Source organism: Lepidochelys olivacea (genome assembly GCF_965140295.1).
Source record: "Lepidochelys olivacea isolate rLepOli2 genome assembly, chromosome: 21".
NCBI classification, from domain to species: Eukaryota; Metazoa; Chordata; order Testudines; family Cheloniidae; genus Lepidochelys; species Lepidochelys olivacea.
This window is the reverse complement of record NC_140431.1, coordinates 3,666,511-3,688,614: the sequence shown is the minus strand read 5'-3', so window position 1 is coordinate 3,688,614 and position 22,104 is coordinate 3,666,511. Positions and strand designations below refer to the sequence as shown.

Here is a 22,104-nt window from a genome sequence, read left to right as displayed (position 1 = left end):
GCTCCACAGGGGCTCAGCGTTTCAGAGTAAAAAACTGTCACCATGTGCAAACTGCTTTTCCAACTAAAAACTGAGTCCCAGGAAAGTACCATGAGAGGCAGACTGACTTGTTACTCAAAATCATTTCTGGATGTCTTGCTCAAATTAACAAGAGCAACTCAAGGTTCTTGTTTAGTTCAGGAAGAATTTTATTTTACCTTGACATTAATCTGAACAAAAAGCCTGGGTCTGAACACCCACAAGCTGCAGGGAACTTGTAATGTGAGGAAAACTTACCACAACGTTCCATTCATGCACAGAGTATGCATCCTTTCCTAGTTCCCATGAGTTGTCATTTTCCACTGGTTAGTGGGAAGGAGTGTTGCCTAGCAGTTAGACTCTGGACCAGAAGTCAGGCATTCAGGCTTCCTCTGTGAGTTGCTTTGTGGTAGCAGTCAAGTCCCGTCCCCTCTTTGTTGTTGTTTTCCCTCCTGTAAAACAGGATAATAACTAATTCACAGAGATGTCAGTTAACATTTCAGATTCCTGGAGGAAGGTGCTATAGAAGTGCAGAATAGCAGCAGTATAATATAACTATTGCTAAGTACCAGGAGTAGTCTGCCTCAATTGCACTTTGCCAAGGATATTTATTGTTACTCTCTCACTACCCAACACACGCTTACTTCCTTACTTAATCACTCATGAAGATGCTTGTGCAGAGCTCTGAGCCTAACTTCTTAGGCTCCAAGGTAGTCATAGAGCTTAAATGCAGGACACTTGCTTTAAGGCTCAGTCAAAACAAACAAAATGCTAAAAATAAATTGGCATCTCATCTTTTGCTGGGAAAGGATCATTCAGGAGAAGGAATGAAAGGTCGGTAATAAACACCTAGAAATTCTGTGGCTTGAGAAAAGGAGTCTGTTTTTTTTTCTGTCAGATGGTGGAAAAGGCTCTTTCCTAAGAGAGCGTTCTTGATGGTGTGGGAAGGCAAAGAATGAATCTTGAAACAAAAATAATTTACAAATGAGCTATAGCAGATAAACCTGGTGGTGTTTGAAGGTTTAAATACTTGTGGGAGTCCGATCTGAATGCCTTGCAAGCCAGACTAGCCGGTTATATAGGCAGAGGGACTGTATCAGGGGAGAACAGCTGGTGCCATGGATCAACCATATTCCCATGGCAAAATGAGAACCTCCACCCTTTCTTCTTCTCTTGTCTGACGGTAGTAACAGTTCTAAGGCGAAGTGTTGGCCCGGGAGGGGAGGGGGGGGAACATATTTTGTAACCAGAGGCGGATCTACAGTGAAACACAGGGCCCTAGCACGGGCCTCCCCAGCTACAGAGGACCCCGGGCCGGGCAGCCCAGCACCCGCCGCGGGGGAGAGCAGGGAGGGAGCCGCGGGCTGGAGGCGCCGCGTGCGCTGCGCTGTCCCGGGCGGTGAGCCGGGCTCCGGCTGCTGGCTGGCGCTGGCGGCCAGGTGGGGGCCCGGCTGGGGGCGCCGGGCAGCGCAGGTAAAAGGCCAGGGACGCATCCGCCAGCCAGGTAAGGTAGCCCAGCGGCCGGGACGGCCCCAGCTCCCCCGCTCCCATGCACTGCCCCCTACACAGACACGCACCCCAGTCCCCTGCCCTGAGCCGCCCCCTGCCCTCACTCCTGCACCCCCAAACAACCCCAGCCCTGACTCTGCATCCCCCCCACGCACCCTAGCCCCCTGACCTCCCTGACTTCTGCAACCCCCCACCCCTGCCCTGAGCACCAAACAGGAGCTTCTGCACCCCCCCCCATTCCCACCTGCACCCCTCGCACCAAACAGAAGCTGCCCCAGGTAAGCGCTCCACACCCCAAACCTCTGCCCCAGCCCTGAGTCCGCTCCTGCACCATAACTCCTGGCCAGACCCCACACCCCAATCCCCTGCCCACTCCTGCACCCTAACTCCCTCCTAGACCCCACACCCTAACCCTGAGCCCCCTCCTGCACCCTAACTCCTGGACAGACCACTCCTACACCCCAACTCCCTCCTAGACCCCAACTCCCTCCCACACCCCAACCCTGAGCCCCCTCCCACACCCTAACTCCTTGCCAGACCCCACACCCTAATGGGTTTTTAAAAGTTTTTTTATTAAGCGTTCTTATCCAAAGCACTTAGAATCCTCCGCTAATGGTACAAACAATATTTGGAAAGATCATTGAGGTCTGCCTTGACCCTTAGCAATTTTCAAGTGGTCTCTGGGGGGGAAAAAAAAAAGTGTGTTAGCAAACCACAACAACATTACACACTGGTTTGGGACAGGAAGTGAAGAATACCAGGGTATGCCTACACAGCAACTAGACACCCGTAGCTGGCCTGGGTCAGCTAACTCAGGCTTGTGGGGCTTGGGCTTGGGCTGCGAGGCTATTTAATTGTGGTGTAGACTTCCAACTCAGGCTGGAGCCTGGGCTGTAGGACCCTCTGAAGTGGGAGGGTCCCAAAGCTCCAGCTGCAGCCTGAGCTTGGAAATCTACACCGCATTGAAACAGCCACAGGTTTCTCTTGTCTGTGTAGACACATCCATAACCGGAGAAGACCGTTTTGGTAGGCAGAAGATAATTACTTGAGTCAATGCCCTGGCCAAACTCAACTAATGGTGCCACAAGTACGCCTGTTCTTTTAACTAATATACAGTATCAATACATCTTTCAAGGATGATATGTCACCTGAAAGATGGGGTTGCCTTCAGAAACGTAGTGCTCCTTAACACCTTGCAAGGTTCCAGATCTAATACTGAATCAGAGGAAAGAATACCATCTAGTGTACACAGAGCACTTCCTTTTGCATTTAAACATTCCTTTAAAGGTCTTTGATTCAAGTATTGACCTAGTCTGATCCTGCTTAATTTATTTAAGAGCTTAGGGTCTGAGCCAAACCTCACTGAAATTAAAGAGAATCTTTCCATCCACTGCAAATGGGGTTTTGTATCCGGCCCGAACACTGATCACAGCAGAAGCTGTCATTTGATATAACATTATAATACAGCAATAACCACAAAGCATACCACAATTCTAGTCACTTTGACATCCTAGACAGCCTGAACTCCATCCCATTAGAGCACTTTGATTAGTGACATGCCATTTCATGTGTCATTCCTTTAACAAGAACATATTAAAAACCATCTTTCATATCAATGAATTTTATAATCTGATGTACACTACTTCTAGCAAGGTTAACTAATCATAGTGCTAAGAGAAAATATTCTTCTGCATAAATGATGCATCTGCCCAAGTTTGTATGTTAAGTATGACTAATGCCATATCCAATCTCAGCTTTATGAAGAATGGGCAAATTATATGTAATAAATAATGAGCTCTTTATTTATTAGAATCTAAATTTCTACAACTCACTGCAGATGATGAGGAAGAATATTTGGCAATAATTTAAGCAGAGGTGATGAAAGAGGTTCTGTTGGATGAAAAGACAACTCAATAAAACATAAATTTATTTTATTAGAAAAAAATAAATAGGAAGCACTAGAGCCAGAGGATAAACTAGTAATGTGATAGGGAAAGAGATTTCAGTCTCATGAGAGACGTGGAAATTTCATTTGCGGAAGTCTCTAAAGGTTCATCTGTAGGAGCTGATCCTCATTTGTTCACCCAGTAGGTAGCCTGCGATCTTCCTTGTCAATGTGAAATATGCCTGAAGGTTGTTTGTTTGGATTATTATACTGGCAGTGGGTTTTTTGCTTTGTGGGTTGTGGATTTTTTTAAAAATATAGAACAAGGATAGACAAGTAATATGAAATGAGAAACTCCCAAGTAAAGGTAGAGTCTGACATTTCAGTGTGTTGTGTTTGTCATTCTGTTCTTGACTATTCATGATTGTATATTGAAATAAAATGTGAATGTTACACTAAGTATCCTCTCTAAAATTCATTAGTTCATATCAAGTTAACCCTTCAGAGGCCTTCCTTTTCCATTCTATACTATCTTTGCCCAACAAACCCAACCAGAGTCTTCTGCGTTATCAAGCCCTGAATCCCATACCTATCTCCAGTTACAATAATCTTTGAGTCTCTATCAAGGTTTATTTTTACAATATACTCCAAAAGGAGAGGACTGAGTCATAAAAATAAATAAATGGGTTGGAGTGGTGCAAAATGTTCACATTAAAACTACATGCGACTCACCTGCATAAACAGTCCGACCCAGGTTGTCAAGGTTCGTGAACCTTACCATTAAAATTGGCTAAAGGTTGTTTGAACCTAAGTCAGGTTAAGGTTTGGATCAGACTCGGGCAAAATTTTTGCTTCTGCATGATTTTAGAACAAATCTGAGTAAGAGATTGTGGTTTCGGCCTTGTTTTGCTTTTAGTTGTGTGAGTAGGAGGAACCTGTTGCAACTTGTGGAACTCAAAACACAGAAATTGACTTTAATATTACAGAAAAAAATATACTAAATTTTTCACTATGTTCTGAGAACACTTTTTATATTGAGAGTATTTGCAGTGAATAGGGTATATCTCTGGCTTTTTTTATTCCGTCCACAAGGATCAGAATCCTAAGCAACTTCTTGGCTATAAATAATACACCCACTTCTGATTTTTCTCCCTCGAAGGTGGTATCACAGACGGTCCCCCTCTTTTTGTATCTTGCACCTTGATAAGGAGGCTCGGCATATATTGCCTCTCTTCCCCAATGCCAACCTTCTGAGAATGGACACTTGAAAGTGATTCCTATACTTTTGCAATATAAATAATAAACTGATTTTATTCTGGGTAGAATTCAGTGGCAAGAAATGACTCCAATAATAAATCAGAATAAGGCAGAATTTGGCATCTCAGCACTGATGTGCAGCTTTTATGAGGAAGGAGGTGACCCTCTTAGGAAACCTATCCGTATAAATCTCAGCTACTCAGAAGTTATAGCACTTGGCAATGCTGTTAGCAGGCCTTGTTGAAATTCAGGCCTTGAGCATGAAAAGTTGCAGGAAAGAGGATGGATTTATCAACTTCCGTGAACCACCCTAACTCTTGTTTTTTTATTTTCATACTTGTAAATTAAATTAAAGGCGGTGTAATTTGCTTACTGCTAGCCTTGCCAAAAGAAAGTTCTGGTAAACCTCAGGATACTGGGGAGTGGAAAACTGGTTCTGAAATATCTCCATGCCCACTTCATCAGTGGGAGCATCTGCTTAGTTTTAGAACTAAACCTCAAGCCGCCTTTGTACACTTGATTGGTAAACTGAGTGAGTTCCAGATTCTAAAAGCATTGCTCTTGCACCTATTGCATGTAGTATGTGAGCTGTGTGTCCTCTGCTACTGCCCTCTAGATTCAGAATTGTTCAGCTGTGTGTCACAGGGATTCTCCTTCATCACAGGACAAAGGGGTCTGTGCTTTTAGCAGCAGGAGGAGAGGATTCGCTGCCAATCTGCAGCCCCATTTGCCCACGGTTTGTGCAGTAAAGTGACAATGGAAAAGTTCTAGATAGTCCATGGATTTGTTACACTGATGTGAAAATGGAACTGAAATCTTGTGTGTGCCGCATGATCCTAACAGTTAAACTGCATCTAAATAGATGTCATGTATTGGCTAGTGGGGGTGGTGGAGTACTATTATCCTCTAACTGATCAGCTGTGTGTCAGAAGCTTTATACTACTGAAAGCTAATGGAGATTCTCCCTTGAGATCAAGTGGGAGGATCCTCTGCTGTTAGAAAAGCAGGACAATCTGTACTCAGCGTTGCTGAGTTCATGGGCAACACCAGATACGACAACTACGTTCTTAAGTGGATCTTGTCTGTTACAGCGTCTTTAGCCACAATGAAAAGCAACTTACCACCAGTGTCCTCCTTTAACTATTCTAAATAACAGCTGAAATCCATCATTTAAATGAACTATTTTTCCATTGTACTGCAATGCTCTTGTGCATTGTGGTTTATATTCTCTAGCCAACAACATTAAGTTCTGATGTTTCACTTCCCTGTGTATAGAAATCCCAGTGACATTCAGCACCTGCTTTTATCATTTCTCCTGTCCACATTCAGTTGTTCTATCCATATTTTTCTAAGCTGCTTACAAAGCCTGCGTTTTCAAAGGGAAAAATATTTAAGATGTCAGTCTCCATTATCCTCTTAGACAATGTAATTTAAGGGGCTGTCAGGTCACCTTAACGTGTACAGTTATCTGTCTTGTATGTTATCAAATTTTATAGGAAGGAAGCTTATTGCAGGAAGGTAAGAGGTGTTGATTTAAGGATGCTATAAGTAACTGTATAGTTTGTCTAAAGCTGACTCACTGCTCTTAAGGATAACATTCTATTTAAACAGTATGGTGAAAAGATAATTTAAACAGACTGGGATGTACTCCTTAAGCTCTAGTGGATGTATTAACTGTCAGCAAGTATAATATAACAATCCCCAAATAGTTAGAGAAGAGAGATTCTGAATTATTACTTACTTCTATCAATAACTATGGATGCATGCAGTATTGATGTAGCCATGTTGGTCCCAGGATACAGTACTAGATATTAGAGATACTACAGAGACAAGGTTGGTGACCAACAGAAGTTGGTCCAATAAAAGATATTACCTCACCCACCTTGTCTCTCTAATAACTATGGAGACAGGATTATCTGAGCCCCAAAACTGCCCAATGAATTATTGTGTAAGATGCTACCTTGGAAAATATTCCTGTATGTCTATGTTCTTGGCTCACCTGGGAGCCAAATAAAGTGAGGGACTCACAAGAGCTGATGGTCAACTAGATGCAGTGGTAAAGTTCCCAGAGCTTTAAGTCCAGGGTACTAAAGTCCAGTTTGTAATTACAGGCAGAAATGGGTTTCATCAGCAATCTCACATGCAGACTGATGGATTCTGTAGTTGCTTATGAAATATTTTGTTATGTATCTTCTAGTTTTCAGCAAGCCACTGAAAAACAAAAACTCATCAGGTGAGTTGTCTCACCACCTGTTGGGATTTTTTGGCTACTTATACTGAATGATAGAAGTCTCCCAGAGCTGATATAAAACCGAGAATTTGTTTATTTGTGATCACTAAACAAAAAAGCTAAAAAAAACCAAAGCCCTTTCCCTGATCTCACAAGTGTTAATGGTTTTAATCCCTGGGTCCTGCCAAAATTCCAAGTTGGCTAAATATTTTCTACCTCCTTTTAAATTCCTTGTACAGTTTAGGAAAGGATGTGAAGAATAACTTAAAAGTTAAACTATTTTGTAATGTTGCAGTGCATTCTTAAGTAGCTTCTGTGACCTGCCCCAGAGGTGGCTGCATTTCAGAAGCAAGCAAGGTGTTTCTGTCATGGTAGCATATGTGATGCATCAAGGGACTTTAGGCTCCCTTGGAATGTAGGAGGCCATATACATTGGCTTGGGAGAATTAAATTTTTATTTAATTTTTATAATTTAGTTGGATAATCTTGGTTATTTTTAAACTTTTTTCCAATTTTTATCTATTTAAATTTTCAGTTGCTGGAAATTATGGGGTGGGATCAGACAATAGAGGGGGTAGGGTAATTATTTAATGACAGTAGATGTTGAGATTCAAAAAATTAAAGCTTTATAATTGTCAAAATACAAATTGTCACCATTGCATGTCAAAATATACCAAGTAAATATTCTTAAACCAAGTATAATTTCACAAGCAGCATTTTTCTTACATTTACCGATCTGTAAATTTCAGTAATTATCAATGGAAATATGTTTGTCATGAAATTATGTTTACTAGCATCTACTGATTAAAAATCTCATCCTTCCAAGACTACATATAAAGGTAAAAATAGTTATAATTGCAACGTAAGGCGTAGTTTTTTAATGGTGATGGCAATTAACCACTGGAACAGGGTCGTGGTGGGTTCTCCATCACTGGCAATTTTTAAATCAATATTCGATGGTTTTTTAAATAAAAGATATGTTCTAGTTCAAAAGGAATTATGTTGGAGACATTCTGTGGTCTATATTATACTGGAGGTCAGATTGCTGATCTGTAACTTTCCTGCTGAATTGTAGAACAAGCTGACAGAACTAGTCTCTGGACTGAAATATTCTTCTGTGTAAACGCCATATTCAAAGGCATGTGTGGATTAGGCTCTAATATTTAATTTTTCTCAGAATAAACTCCTTTCAGAATGACAACTGGGTTGAAATTTCTCATGCGTCCATGTGGGGGAGCAACAGACCAAGCAATCTCACCGGTAGGAAGGTCATGGGTATACCAAACTGCTAAGAAATCATTACACTACTGACTGGATTTGATAGATGAATGTAGCTTGCAATTGGATTCAGAGCCACTTCACAAGCTTTGAGGACATCTGTTTTAAGAATTAATTAATCCTACACCCATTGAAAGAATCTGAGAAAAATCATAGGGAAAGATGTGCAACACTGTGTGTGTTTAGACTTGAACCAAGACTAAAGTTATTTACTTTTCAACAGCCTGTAGCTTTGTCCAGGTAATAGAATGCATTGTTAGCCAAATACAGATTTGTGTCTGTATTTTTATCTTTGGCTTTCTGACTCAGTTTGTATTCTGTTGTCGGGGGTTCATCCAACTGTAGCTGAGTCAGTTTTCCTTTTGCTACTCTTCACTTTTATCTACAGCTTTACCTACACTTGACCTTATAATGGTGTGTGGGTTTTGTTTTTTTAATAATTTCCCACCATTGCAGCTCACAAATATGTAAATATCCCACAAACAAGATCATCCTCCCAACACTCCTGTGTACGACAGAAGTGTTATCAGCATCCCAATTTGTGAAATCTCAGAGTAAATGTCTTGCAGAGCTGGGAACAGAATCTGTCTCACCTGAATCGGAGTCCAATACCATAACCATCAGACCAGTCTTGTTCTCTCTCGCTAATGGTTCACATTTTTAATCTTGTATCTGAACGTCTCTTATTAATATCTCCCTCTTGGGTAAGGGATAACAAGAATAATTTCATTCGGTCATGTTACTCTTGCAAACCAGAGCCTGTCCATTTGTTAGCAGCCAGAACATTATAACAGCCTCTTGCAATGAGCATAGCAGTAGCAAGTATAATAATCATCGTTAGACTAGCCATGACAACAATGAAAATTCCACATGTTGACAGAGGCCAGTACAGTTTGCAGCCCAAACCATGTGTCCTTCAGAGTAAATGCTGTGGGTACAGCCATATGATCAGCTGCACTTTGTTAACCCCTAATTCCCATCATCCTGATTGAGATTGCAAAACCCAAATACAGCAGCACACGTTCTTGAGTGAATTTGCTGCCACAACCTATCTGGAGCCGTCATGGAAAAGTTCTAACGGTCTCAATGTAATTCCTGCTTGTTTCTTAATCAACACCCTGCTGCTCCCAGTGGGAGACTCTGTGGCCACAGTTCAACATAAATACTAGAAAACAGCTGTACCTTCCCCCCACCCGTTCTTTTCTTGAATGTACTTTGGCAGAAAGGTAAAAAAGGATTTGCATAGGATCAGGCGTAGCCTATTTTGTTTCTGTTGTGCTAGCAATTGTATCAGTTGCTTATTCTTATTGGTCCCCTTTTATGTTGTCTTATTTGGAGCTGTTTTCAGAGTAGCAGCCGTGTTAGTCTGTATTCACCAAAAGAAAAGGAGGACTTGTGGCACCTTAGAAGCTAACAAATTTATTTGAGCATAAGCTTTCGTGAGCTACAGCTCACTTCATCAGATGCATTCAGTGGAAAATACAGTGGGGAGATTTATATACACAGAGAACATGAAACAATGGGTGTTACCATACACACTGTAACAAGAGCGTTCTCCAACTGGTTTTTGAATGCCAATTGTGCCCACATATCTATTCAGGGGACACCATCACAGGACCTAATAACATCAGCCACATTATCAGAGGCTTGTTCACCTGCACATCTACCAATGTGATATATGCCATCATGTGCCAGCAGTGCCCATCTGCCATGTACATTGGCCAAATTGGACAGTTTCTATGTACAAGAATAATAAATGGACACAAATCAGACGTCAAGAATTATAATGTTCAAGAACCCGTCAGAGAACACTTCAATCTCTTTGGTCACTCAATTACAGACCTAAAAAGTGGCAATTCTTCAGTAAAAAATCTTCAGAAACAGACTCCAACAAGAGACTGCTGAATTGGAATTAATTTGCAAACTGGATACAATTAACTTAGGCTTGAATAAAGACTGGGAGTGGATGGGTCATTACGCAAAGTAAAACTATATTTCCCCATGTTTATTGCCCCCCCCCCCCCGTTCCTCAGACGTTCTTGTCAACTGCTGGAAATGGCCCACTTTGATTGTCACTACAAAAGGTTTCTCCCCCCTCCCCTGCTCTCCTGCTGGTAATAGCTCACCATACATACTGTAATGAGAGTGATCAGGTAAGGTGAGCTAACACACATTGTTTCATGTTCTCTGTGTGTGTATATATATCTCCCCACTGTATTTTTCCACTGTATGCATCCAATGAAGTGAGCTGTAGCTCACAAAAGCTTATGCTCAGATAAATTTGTTAGTCTCTAAGGTGCCACAAGTACTCCTTTCCTTTTTATTTGGAGCTGATAATGTTACAGGGATATTTGTTTTCAGGGAAGCCCTTGAAATTTAAGATGCCCTGTGTAATAAGTATCTGACGTACAGTGCTAACAAGAAATTGAGAGGGCCTGATTCGCGACTGCCTTGCACCTTGTGTTATCATTTACACCAGTTCAACGTGCTACCAAATCTGAATGCTACCTTTAAAATCCACTCTCCCTCCACTTTCCATTGGTATAAAGATGCAGGGAAATAGTGAGTTGGGGTCTGAAAACTCATTTCCTGGCTCCAGCCACGTGATCTGGGCCAGGGCTCTAAAGACTAAGTCATCTGTTGCATACAGCTACCACTAACGTTACATACAAGTTTTTGTGTTTTCTGAAGTTTTAAAGTGACATATTGTAGAAAGAAACTATGGATTCACTGCTCTATCTAAAACTTCATGAAGTGAGAAGAACCGGTCACCCTAAGGAAACAATGAAATGTTGCAGGTGAGGATGGGGTTGTTTTGGTTTTTAAGGGTTTTTATTATTTAAAATTTTTGTCAATGGAGCATGCAGCATCTAGCAGGATAAATTTGTTCTGAATCAGCAAAGGAAAAAAAGAGAATATCCTGAGAGGCAGATACCGAGTCCTCCTGCTTACAGAGCATCCAGTCATGTATAAGGCCACAACATAATTCACAACAGTCTCTTGACCAGACAATAGTAGTTTGCACTTCAGTGCAACCTTTCCTACAGGGATTCCAAAATGTCTGATCGTTAGGTTTTGCATCATCTATGTGTTATCCCTTTTTAAAAAAAAATCAGATAGGAGAAGTGACTCTCCCAATATTACATTCAATAGCAGAGTCAGGAATATAACTCAAATCCTAACTATGTTTCTGACACTTCAATAAATTGCAAAAACCAGTACTGTGTCTGAATGCTAGTATTGTAATCATAATGTTGAGAGGTATCATCTTGCTGATATCAATGTGATAAGGGCAGAGGTCACTTTCAAATAGTGGGTTGGAGGGTTGCTCTCCCGTGGGGAAGGAGAAGAAATAAATAGGCTTGGTGACATTGAAATATGGCTGTCAGGTAATTTCTGTCTTCAAAGGCATATGCTGTCTCTTCACAGGTGCTGATCTACATGCTGCATTTAGCAAAATGTCTGCAGATTCCCCTTAAACCACTTTGACACATCTTCCTTTTGTTAAACTAGGCACTAATCCATATAATTGTTAGTGGTGGTTTGAATGAATGCAAGTTGACGGGTGACTCTTTCATATAAATGTATTACAATTGTAGGCTCTTGTGTATTGCTGGGTGTGCTCTGTATTACAGTGTTAAGTTTGGAATGTGTTCTCATCCCTAGAGGGGGAAGAACATATAAATTATCCCAATCTCAGCCGATCACATATTCCAGACTCCTGAGCTATTTAAAATTCCTAACTTACAAAAAGTGAGGGATTAAAACCTTTCAATTGACATGGAGTTGATACACTGTCCTTTTGTAGATGGATATTAGCCTCAAATTAGCCCCTTCAGACCTATTATGTAGCCTATGAGTAAAAGTTTACTAAATTATGCATCTTTGTTTGACCCTTGCCCATAACATGGAGGTGGCTACATGGACCCTTTTAGGTCTTTTCCATCTCTAATTTTTAGGATTCCAGTGCCACTACTTACTGATGGTGCTCCAATCCATCAATGTACATTATAAACAGATTGCACTTGATACAGTGTTGTATTTTATATAGTCTGGATAACTCTCCAGAAGACACATTCTAGCAAACCAAGAGGTTTTGGTAGGTGAGGTTGACAAGTAAAATATTATTTAATATGTGCCTGTTTTGACTTGCCATTGCCTTTGCCTTCGTGATAAAATGTAAAGTGATTCTCAGTGAGAAAGAAGGGAGACATGTAATGATAAAAAGGTTTGCTATGTTGTGTGTACGGTATGCAGGTATGTTCAAAGTGAGCATAATGGCAGTTCACCTCTATCATGGATTGGAAACTGAAATAGACACTGGTCTAAATTTTTACATAAGTTTTCAGACTTAAACTTTAATCCTGCATCAAAAAGATCCCCCCCCCCCCCCCCCCCCGAGCAGGAAGAGAGGTGGAGGGAATCGTACCTCAGAGCAGCATTGGTGGTACAATGCCTTCTCTGGCTACTGCTGGGGTGGTGCAACTCCTAGACCACCAGTTGCTCAGGGTTGTGCCTAAAGGTACAATCTACCCCCAAATGTTTTGGATTCTGCCTCCACTGGCTTTCTGGAGCTCATGCAACAGTTCCTCTCTCTGGCCCTCCTGCTTGGACTTTCATATACAGCTAGTGAGAGTGCTGCTAAGAGCCATGTTTCAAGTAGCTCACATGAGCCTCTGTTAGGAATACAGCATTGACTGACCTGAATTGTCCTTGCCTGTGGGTTGACATCATTTACGTCTTCCTGTTCACTGAGATGCTTCCCCCAGCTCTGCTGCTCTCCAAGGCAGTGGGGGAGCTTTCATGAAGAAAGTTAAAGAAGTAATTTTTTAAGCTCCTCATTCTTCACTTCTTACCCTAGTGCAGACAACATTCAGACTTCATGAGCTTCTCCCTCCCCAGATGCACAGCATCAAGTTCTGATTTATTATGGAGCCATAATTAGCCCCTGGAGAAGGCATCTACTTAAACCTCCATAATTAGTACTTAATTTCTCTAAAGCTAGTGAAAGGCCCTTTTAGGTTCCTAATTGGCTGCTACTTCCTGTTAGCATTCACTTTGAGCACGAATTACCAACTTGGGAAATAAGTTACTTTCACAGGAGTAATGCAGTGGCTGGGGATGTGAGCAGCTTATCAACCCAGAAGTGGGATGGTATGGTATCTTGGACTGCTGGTCAAATATGTTTCACCCATGTAGCAGCTGTGGAATGTAAACTAAATCTGTTGCCAGGTCTCACTTGAGTTGGAACAGTCTAGGCACAAACCCACACCAGCTGTGTTCAGGGTGCAGGGCACCCTCTGAGTACTGTAAGCTCCATGTGGCAGGCATTTGTATCATGCCAGTGTCATTTTTAATGATGTCCCTGGCTAGGTCCATAGGTGGGGCCTCCAGATGTAATATCATGAGTCTTTCCCATTTGAGGTGAAGGACCAGGCCCAGAGGTAGGAGCAGACCCATGAACCTCTAAATACTAATGGAGTGAGGCACTGAGGGCCCATACTGATCCTCAGGCCTCCGTCTTGTCTTGCCAAGTTGTCCCCCCATAACATGGTTCTCAGCACAAAGTTATGGTCCTGTCTCCCATCTACTAGCCTTAGAGAAGACACATACAAGAGATGGTTGACAACTACCAGTTACTATCCATAGGAAATCTTGAGTATTTGGGTTTTTTAAAAAAAGTCCTGCAAAAAATATATTTTGTAAGAAACTGAGATATATCAACATTTTTAGTGCAAAAAGATTGACCAAACTGGGGGAGGGGAAAAAGTTTTGATCAGCTCTAACGGTTATCATTGGACATGCAGCCATCCGAGGAGACACAGCCTTTGGCTTTCCATTTATACCAACAAATAAGATGCAGTGATAACTGACAAGCTTAAAAATATTTTTTTTAATTCAAAATTGACACGAACATGTATAATGCTCACCCATTTCTGTCTCTGTTGGGTCACTGAGCAGGTGAAAGTTAATGGTTCCTTATGGCACTTCTTTTTAAAATACTCGAAAATCCTGAGACCTAACTGACATTCCCTGTGACTGTAGAGAACACTACCTGATTAGCTACATAATCTCTATGCCCCACACCTTTAACACCCTACTTTATAAAGCACTTTGAGATGCCTGGAGCTTTAAAGGTACTAGAGAAAAACAAACTTTCCCATATTCAGTATCCCTAGTGTTTCAGGGCAGAGTGTGGTATGGATTTCTGATGGATGCAAATGCACACACTGAAAACTATTTTGGCATATTGCACAAGAGTTTGAACATGTGAATGAATGTTAAAATTTCTCCAGCAAGGATCATTCTGAATCATTCTAAATTAAATATTCTCATTGAACAGCTTGGAGATTTTCATCAAGCTTCAATGAATCTTAAATGCACTGATTCATATTACAAAGGTATTTTGCAAAAAACAGACCAACAACCTGTGCAAGCTTTGACTGTTCTTTAGAGACAAAATGTCTCTTGCATGTAAGGGCATGCTCCAGGAAGATGGGCCTCTCTGTGAAAACAGACTTGCACCAGAAGAGACTCTGTCTAGAGTTATTTAGAGACCTAATTAAGCTCTAGAGTAAATGTACCACTGAACAGCTTAATTAGCAATATGTTTATTAGGAGCTAATTACATAATTCCTTAGCATTTTTGAAAATTAATGATTGCCACTTAGCCCACAGAATCTAATTGACCAAGGTTGAGGAGAACAGGCAAAATCTGTTGCAGAGTCCTTTTGCTAATAGAGTTAATCATTTACTGTTACTTTCCTTGTACAAACAGGGACCTAGAAAGTGCTGCTTATCCCAACAGAAATTCACAGTTGCATCCCACATATACACAGAGATGTCCCTGGGAAGGAAAAATGTCCTCCAATTCATACCATATGGCAGCAATAGACAAACCCATTCAGATCAAGTAACTTTCTCCTCGCTTTCATCATTTTGAGTCTGCACACTGAAGAATAAAGTCTTTGTGCCATTGCACCTTCTCACCTAGGAATCCAAAGGCCACATCCATGTTTAAATCTTCTGATCTCCCATAAGATAACACAATGCATTAATGCTGAGACACTATGGGTATGGACAGGTGTGATGTAAGAATGAAAGTAATGCCTAATTTTCCTATTAATTCTTCCAAAACACAATCTGTTTTTAATCCCTAAAATGGAACCCAAGCGTCTGGACTAAGTCTCAGGGTGGTTTGAATTATTTTTGTGTGTAACATCAAAAGCCACAGGAAGATTCGTTTTTTAGGTGCTGTCCCTTCTAATTCTAACACCACTTCTCCTGCTAGCCCTTTGACTAACATCTATTAGCAGTTTAAACAAGATTTCCATGCCCGTGATAGCTTGCAGAATCTCCTTTTATGTTCCTGCTGAAGAACGTGGTGTCATTCAGTCTCCTCCCTGTTCTGTACTATGTTCTATGATTTCACGCCGTACATGAGGGGGAATCTTGAAATGTCCATACCTCTGATTCTCATCACGCCAGTCTATGCTGGTGCACAGAATTGTGATATATGAATAAGCAAGAGCACAAAGGCATGGAATCAAAAGTAGCTATGTAAAGACTAAGAGACCTTTGGATCTATTGCTATAACTCCCAAACACTACATCTCTCCACTATGCCTGGGCTTTTGCCAATATGCTGAAGACTTACATGTGGTGTTTGATGCTTTCATATTATAACTTAGACTGTCTGACTGTATTATGATGTTTCAAGAAGAGCAGACTTCTGCAATCCCGTGCTGGGCATCCCACAGCCCATGCATGTCTAGTAGAACGTATGGGATTAATCTCGGGCACGTCGACTCCCAGCTGAATTATATGCCAGTAGCGGGTTGGAAAATATAAAGAGAAATCTGTCTGGTTCCAGCTTCAGTCTCACTGCTTAAACTCATGAGAAGGAAGGAACAAGGCTGCAACAAGAAGTCTCAAATCATTTCCTAGACACCCAGGTATTGTAGAACAATTTTAAATATTGCCTTTTTCATTTGAACATCGTGCTTGACTGGTAACTATTGCCCCGGCTTTGTTTTCAGTGTCTATTTCCCCTTAGTGGTCTATTTTAATTTAAAGGGCATTGGCCATTTTGAATGATATTTTTACATAGGGAATATTTTATTGGCTTATTTTTATAAAAAAAAAAAAATTGGTGCCTGATCATGCTTGGGTGGTAAGTACCCTCAGTTCTCACTGACTTTAACACAAGGTGAGGAAATTCAAGCACTTTTTGATTGGGCCTTTAAAAGCAGACCTAAGATAAGAAAATATATATATCCATATCCACTTTCTTGTGGGAGGGCAATAATTCCTTTCACCAAAATAAGCAAACCAGGTCTGCACTTCTTGGAAGTTCAAAAACAGATCCAGCAATTAAGAGATGTGTATTCATCTTTCCAATAATGGTAAAATAACTGCTCTGTCTCATTATTTCTTTACCAATAATCTGTAAAGTGCACTTTGATGGAAAGGAACCTGGGCTCTGAAGGTAAAGCAATGCCAAAGATTAAATATCAATAATCGGACCCAGTCATCTGGTGACAGCTCCCCCTACCCCCTTGTAATTATAAAATATTACTTTGTTAATGTAGTGGGAGTCTCCAGATAAGGTCCTAAATATATCTTCTTTATGGAGAAACAGGAAGCATTAGAAGTATTCATGGACATAAAGAACACCACCCCTGGCATATGGTTTTTCCGTACATTCATCTGTGTGCTGCAAGGTACCTGCTTCTAAATAGCCAATGACCCAAACACACAAGGGCTGTGTGTATGCAAACTTTTGAAGTATTTTTCAAATGCCATTTTTTTACAAATTCTATTTTTTACTTTTTTGCAATCTGTTGAATTAACTGAAAATCACTGTTACAAAATCGATTGCCCCTAGGGATCTGAACACCCTTAGCAGATGGTATGCTATCTCTGCTGTAGTTGCTCCATCTCCGGAATTAACCTTTTCTAAATTGACGTTGCTGGAGATGTATTAAAATAGCGCATTTCATGCTGAAACTGGACTGGGAGCATTGGAACAATCTGGGGATTTTTGTTTTTCTGATTTACAGTTTTTTATGTCTCAGTGAAACTGAACAGAAAGCAGGCTTTCATTGCAATGATTTTAACCAAGAGTGCATTCTTCTCCATATCTGCTCTGGAACTTTTTACCTTACTCGTCAGGCACTATATCTTAATCCATAAATACTATCAATTTCAGACATTGTCTTACACTTTTTTAGATCTTGCAGAATCTAATTGATCCCCCACTTCTGAAAATGTTTTGTTATGGAGAGAAGGCTTACATGGATGCAAAATCTTTGGCAGCTGTACAAACCAACTTGCTATTGGCTTGAATGAAAACTCTCCTTTATGCAGAAATTCTTGTCAGCATGATTCAGCATGGTCTGGAGGAATGAGCGAAAGTGTCGGAGTGGGAAGGTTTCCCTGCCTCTATCCCAGACTCGCCTTATAGTTATGGACAAGTCATTTCAGCCCTCTGCTTCAGTTCCCCATATGTAAGATAAAGACAATAATATTTACCTGCCTCTTTTAGGGGTGTTATGTGAATTTAGCTTGTAAAGTGCTATAGAAATGCTACTTATTGATAATTACGTCAGCTAATTCAGTGCATAAACACTGTACTGATTAGCACTCTGTAAAGACCTACATATAGATAGTGTTAATTTTTGCTGGTCACAATACCAACACCTATTCACTAACAAAAAGCCTCAGACACCAACAATTTTCACATGGCTCTTGAACAGCCTATCAAAGGAGCACAAGTTTGTGACTAAGCTTTATATGTTTGCTTTTGCAGGATAGTCCTTAGTGCTCTTTCCCTCACAACTTCGACATGGCTAGTGATACCTGAGCCCATTATTGGATGAGGATCTTTAAGAAGGTCAAAATCTGTCCTAACTCTCTGTATGTAATGACACTTCTGAAGATCAGAATCAGGGTTTGAATCCAGAACCTTCAGTACCGCAATGCAAGCTTTTAACACCCAAGCTAAAGGACAGGTTTCAGTGGTAGCCGTGTTAGTCTCTAAGGTGCAACAAGGACTCCTCGTTTTTTGTTGTTGTTTTTTTTTTTGCTGAGCTAAAGGAGTAACTTCACTAACTGGTAGCATTAGTAGGTTGTTTTCTTATATTGGACCAAATGTTAGAGGGTATTAAAGGCACACACTTTGCAAGTACATTATATGACTTGAAACTCCCCAGTTTCTAATGTACATACCATTTCTTATGCACGATGTCCTTGCTTTGCAGAATATACAGATCCAGTTACCCTCCTCCATTTCCAGGATCAGTTATGGGAGCCTGGTTCATCTTTGACATGGTTGGCTTCATTTTATTGGACATGGTGGGGATCCCAGGGAACCTAGTCATCCTCTATGCCTTCACCCACATGTTAATGTGCCATAGAAAAGTCACATCCTCTGAAATTATCCTGAGCAAGCTCGCGCTTTCCAACCTCCTGGTTATCCTGACTCAGGGGATCCCCATCACCCTCAAAACCTTTAGGCTTCAGAACATGTACAATGACCTGCTCTGCAAAATTACCCTCCATATTTACTGTGTGGGCAGAGCCATGACCATTTGCATCACCTCCCTGCTGGGCTGTTTCCAGTGTCTCCTCATTGTCCCATCTCCTTGCAAATGGTTGCGCTTGAGAGAGAATCTGCTGAAAAATCTCTCCTCAGTTATGATTTCCTTATGGTGCTTCAACCTCTTTGTGTGCAGCACTCACCTGACTTATTCCTCCTCCCAGGCTGTTGCAAACTCCTCCATCATCAAAAGCCACACAGTGGTGTACAACTTCTGCTGCGTGGTGTTCCCCAGCCGCCTTTTGTACTTAGGAAACGGGGCAGTGTCCATCATTCGGGACTTGTTCTTCCTGGGAATCATGACTCTTTCCAGCTGCTACCTTCTCTCCATGTTTTATCAGCACAGGAAGCAGGCAAAACATCTGCTGGGGCTGCACACAAAGCATGCAGAGATCCAGGCAGCCAAAGCCGTGGTGGCTCTGTTAATTATGTACCTTCTCTGTTTTGGGCTGGACACCCTCTTCTGGATCTATACCCTCTGTGCGGACCCAGTCTCACTGTGGCTCATTGATGCACGGAAGTTCCTTGATTCCTGCTACTCAGCCATCAGCCCACTGGTGATTATCCTGACCAACAAGAAGGTACAGACAGGTTTGAAATGTGCAACCAGGAGGAGACCGTTATCAGGTGCAGAAAGTATCTCAAAGTACATCCAATGAGAAACAAATGGGCCAGGTAGCAACTTTCAGGCTTAAGGCTTATTCAGCTTTGTTTTTAATATTGTGTGTGTGTGTGTGTGTGTGCACACACAGAGCAATTTATACATCAGGTATCTCAGAACAACAAAACAAAAGTAAATTCTCCATGAGACAGAGTGAAAACACAGGGTAAAAAAAAAAAATCTTGTATTTGACTGTACACCCAGGCAATAACAAGAGAGGAAGGATGGTCTTGTGATTAAAGCACAAGTTGGGGAAACCTGGTTTGATTCCTACTTGAGCCATAGACTTCCAGTGTGAGTAGAGAAAGAAACTAGTTTCCTTCCATCTAAATAAGTACCGAAGTTTCACTAAATATACTGAATATATTCAGTAAAAACTGGGGTACATTTTCTGAAATAGTCAAATTGGAAAGGTTTCAGGGTAGCAGCCATATTAGTCTGTATCTGCAAAAAGAACAGGAGTACTGGTGGCCCCTTAGAGACTAACAAATTCATTTGAGCATAAGCTTTCGTGAGCTACAGCATCCAATGAAGTGAGCTGTAGCTCACAAAAACTTACGCTCAAATAAATTTGTTAGCCTCTAAGGTGCCACAAATACTCCTTTTCAAATTGGAAAGTGATGCATGCCAATAACTTTGTTGTAAAGTAACTTCCAGAATTATATTGTTCCTTGATGCTTTGTAAATGTGCATTTAATCTTCATATTACATGTTTAAACCCCAAAGAAGGTGTCACAAGCTTAATAGGCATATTTAAATGTAATGTATGTCACTTATGCATTTTTGATGTCTACCAAGCAAAAGATGAAAGCACCTCAGAGCCAAAACCAGTGGTAGACATATACAGCACTGTAATATTTAATGTCCACGACACAAATCTCACTTTCAGATAGTAAAAACTAGGTTTTATCCCATGGTTCTGTGGCCTTGGTTTCAGAAGTGCTCAGTATCTGCAGGTCTCCTTGAGTCCAGGTGGATATGTGGATTCTCAGCACAATGCAAAATCAGTCTTTGGCAGGCTGCACGTCAAAACTATCACCTATGCCTATTTAAAATGTGTGAGAATTCCCCAGCAACTTTTACAGCATGTTAACCAATAGGCTTGCAGAACACAAGTAAACTAGTTAGCTTAAAGATGGTTGGTTGAGACACTACTACTAATGATGCAACTCTGTCACCTGACACTGAGCTGTAAGAGATTGGTCCAGTAGCTTGTTAACATAGTATCATGTTTCAAAGTTATTTCAAATTTGTGCAGGAAGTTTGTGCTCTTCTAAATGTTATAAAAACCATTCTGAAAAATGCCACTGTTTTCCATGTGCCTGAACCACCACGACAGGGATCTTTTTCAAGCTGCTGTGGTTGTTAATAATGCTGTCTATCCTGGACACTGAAAATCATTGCACTTGTGGATCAAGCGAGACATCATATAACATTTTTATTTGAATTTCTATCAGTGGGAAAGATTCTGTTTATTAAAATTTAATAAACAACCCCCTTGTCTGTTCTTCTGTTACCAACTTCCACTTACATTCAGTGCAAAAGATTTTGAGCTCATTTCGCCTTCCTGATGATACTGACACACATCTACACAATTCTTCTCTGAGTAGTTGTAACTAATTGCCTTGCATCTCAGTGCCACTAGGATCATTACTAACCTCCCTTATTAAATTCATAGTGCAATATTTGAAGGCTGCTACTTGTGTCTCTCTATACTTGTCCTGATCATGCTTATTGCTCAAGTGAAGGTGGTAATTTAAACTTTGAAAAATGGAGTTTCTTGCCACCTTGTGGTGCAGTATCTCCTTGGCCACAACCCTGAAGAGATGGTGTAGAATAAACACCATTGCCCCTAACCTAAGGCATATCCTCTAAGATCATCTGCTTACATACTATTGTTCTACATCAAGAACAGAGCCCTAATTGCATGGCCGATATTTTAAAGGTGAAATTTAAAGTCCCCTAGGGAAAATCCATCATAAAATAGCTTGTGTATAAGTGCCACTTATATGAAAAAAAGTTTTTCACAGATTTTGGAATGCAAGATTTGTATACAGAAGATTATTCCGGGTAGGTTTTATTTATATGGCTAGAAAATAATTTGTAGGAGTTGGATCAAACTTTAGAAAATAAACAGTGACATTTGAGAAGCTTTCTGCCTATGGCATATTCATAAATCTGTAGAAATGTCTGAAGCATGATGGCTAGATCCAGAATTTAAACTGTTCCTAAGCAGCCTCCCATTCTGGCTGCATTTCACTAGGTCTGGTATCTCACTTACTAATAAGTCAGGCTTTTTAAGCATAGACAGCCAAGCAAGACCAACTGTTAAATCAAAGTATCAGAGGGGTAGCCGTGTTAGTCTGGATCTGTAAAAGCAGCAGAGTCCTGTGGCACCTTATAGACTAACAGACATATTGGAGCATGAGCTTTCGTGGGTGAATACGCACTTCGTCTGACTGTTAAATCAGAGAGACACAATACATCTTCTGCTCCTTGTTGTCTGCCAAGTGTATAGATATTCAAAGACCTGGAATTGATAAAGTTCATTAGAAAAGATTAATGGTTCACTTGGGAACAATTCCAGAAGGGAACTGAGCTGAACGTGTAGGTCAGGGAGCTATGAAAGATTAAAAAAGATAATTTAATGACTTTTCTTAATATATC

General features: G+C 40.8%; 1 protein-coding gene across 1 annotated transcript; it reads left to right on the top strand.

Moving 5' to 3' along the window:
- Window positions 1-18,481: 18,481 nt before the first annotated feature.
- Window positions 18,482-19,435, top strand: LOC311510867 (olfactory receptor class A-like protein 1; the record flags this gene model as incomplete). Its single annotated transcript, XM_084610920.1, has 1 exon — window positions 18,482-19,435. One exon carries the CDS (start codon window positions 18,482-18,484, stop codon window positions 19,433-19,435), a length of 954 nt encoding a protein of 317 aa, XP_084467046.1.
- Window positions 19,436-22,104: the final 2,669 nt, after the last annotated feature.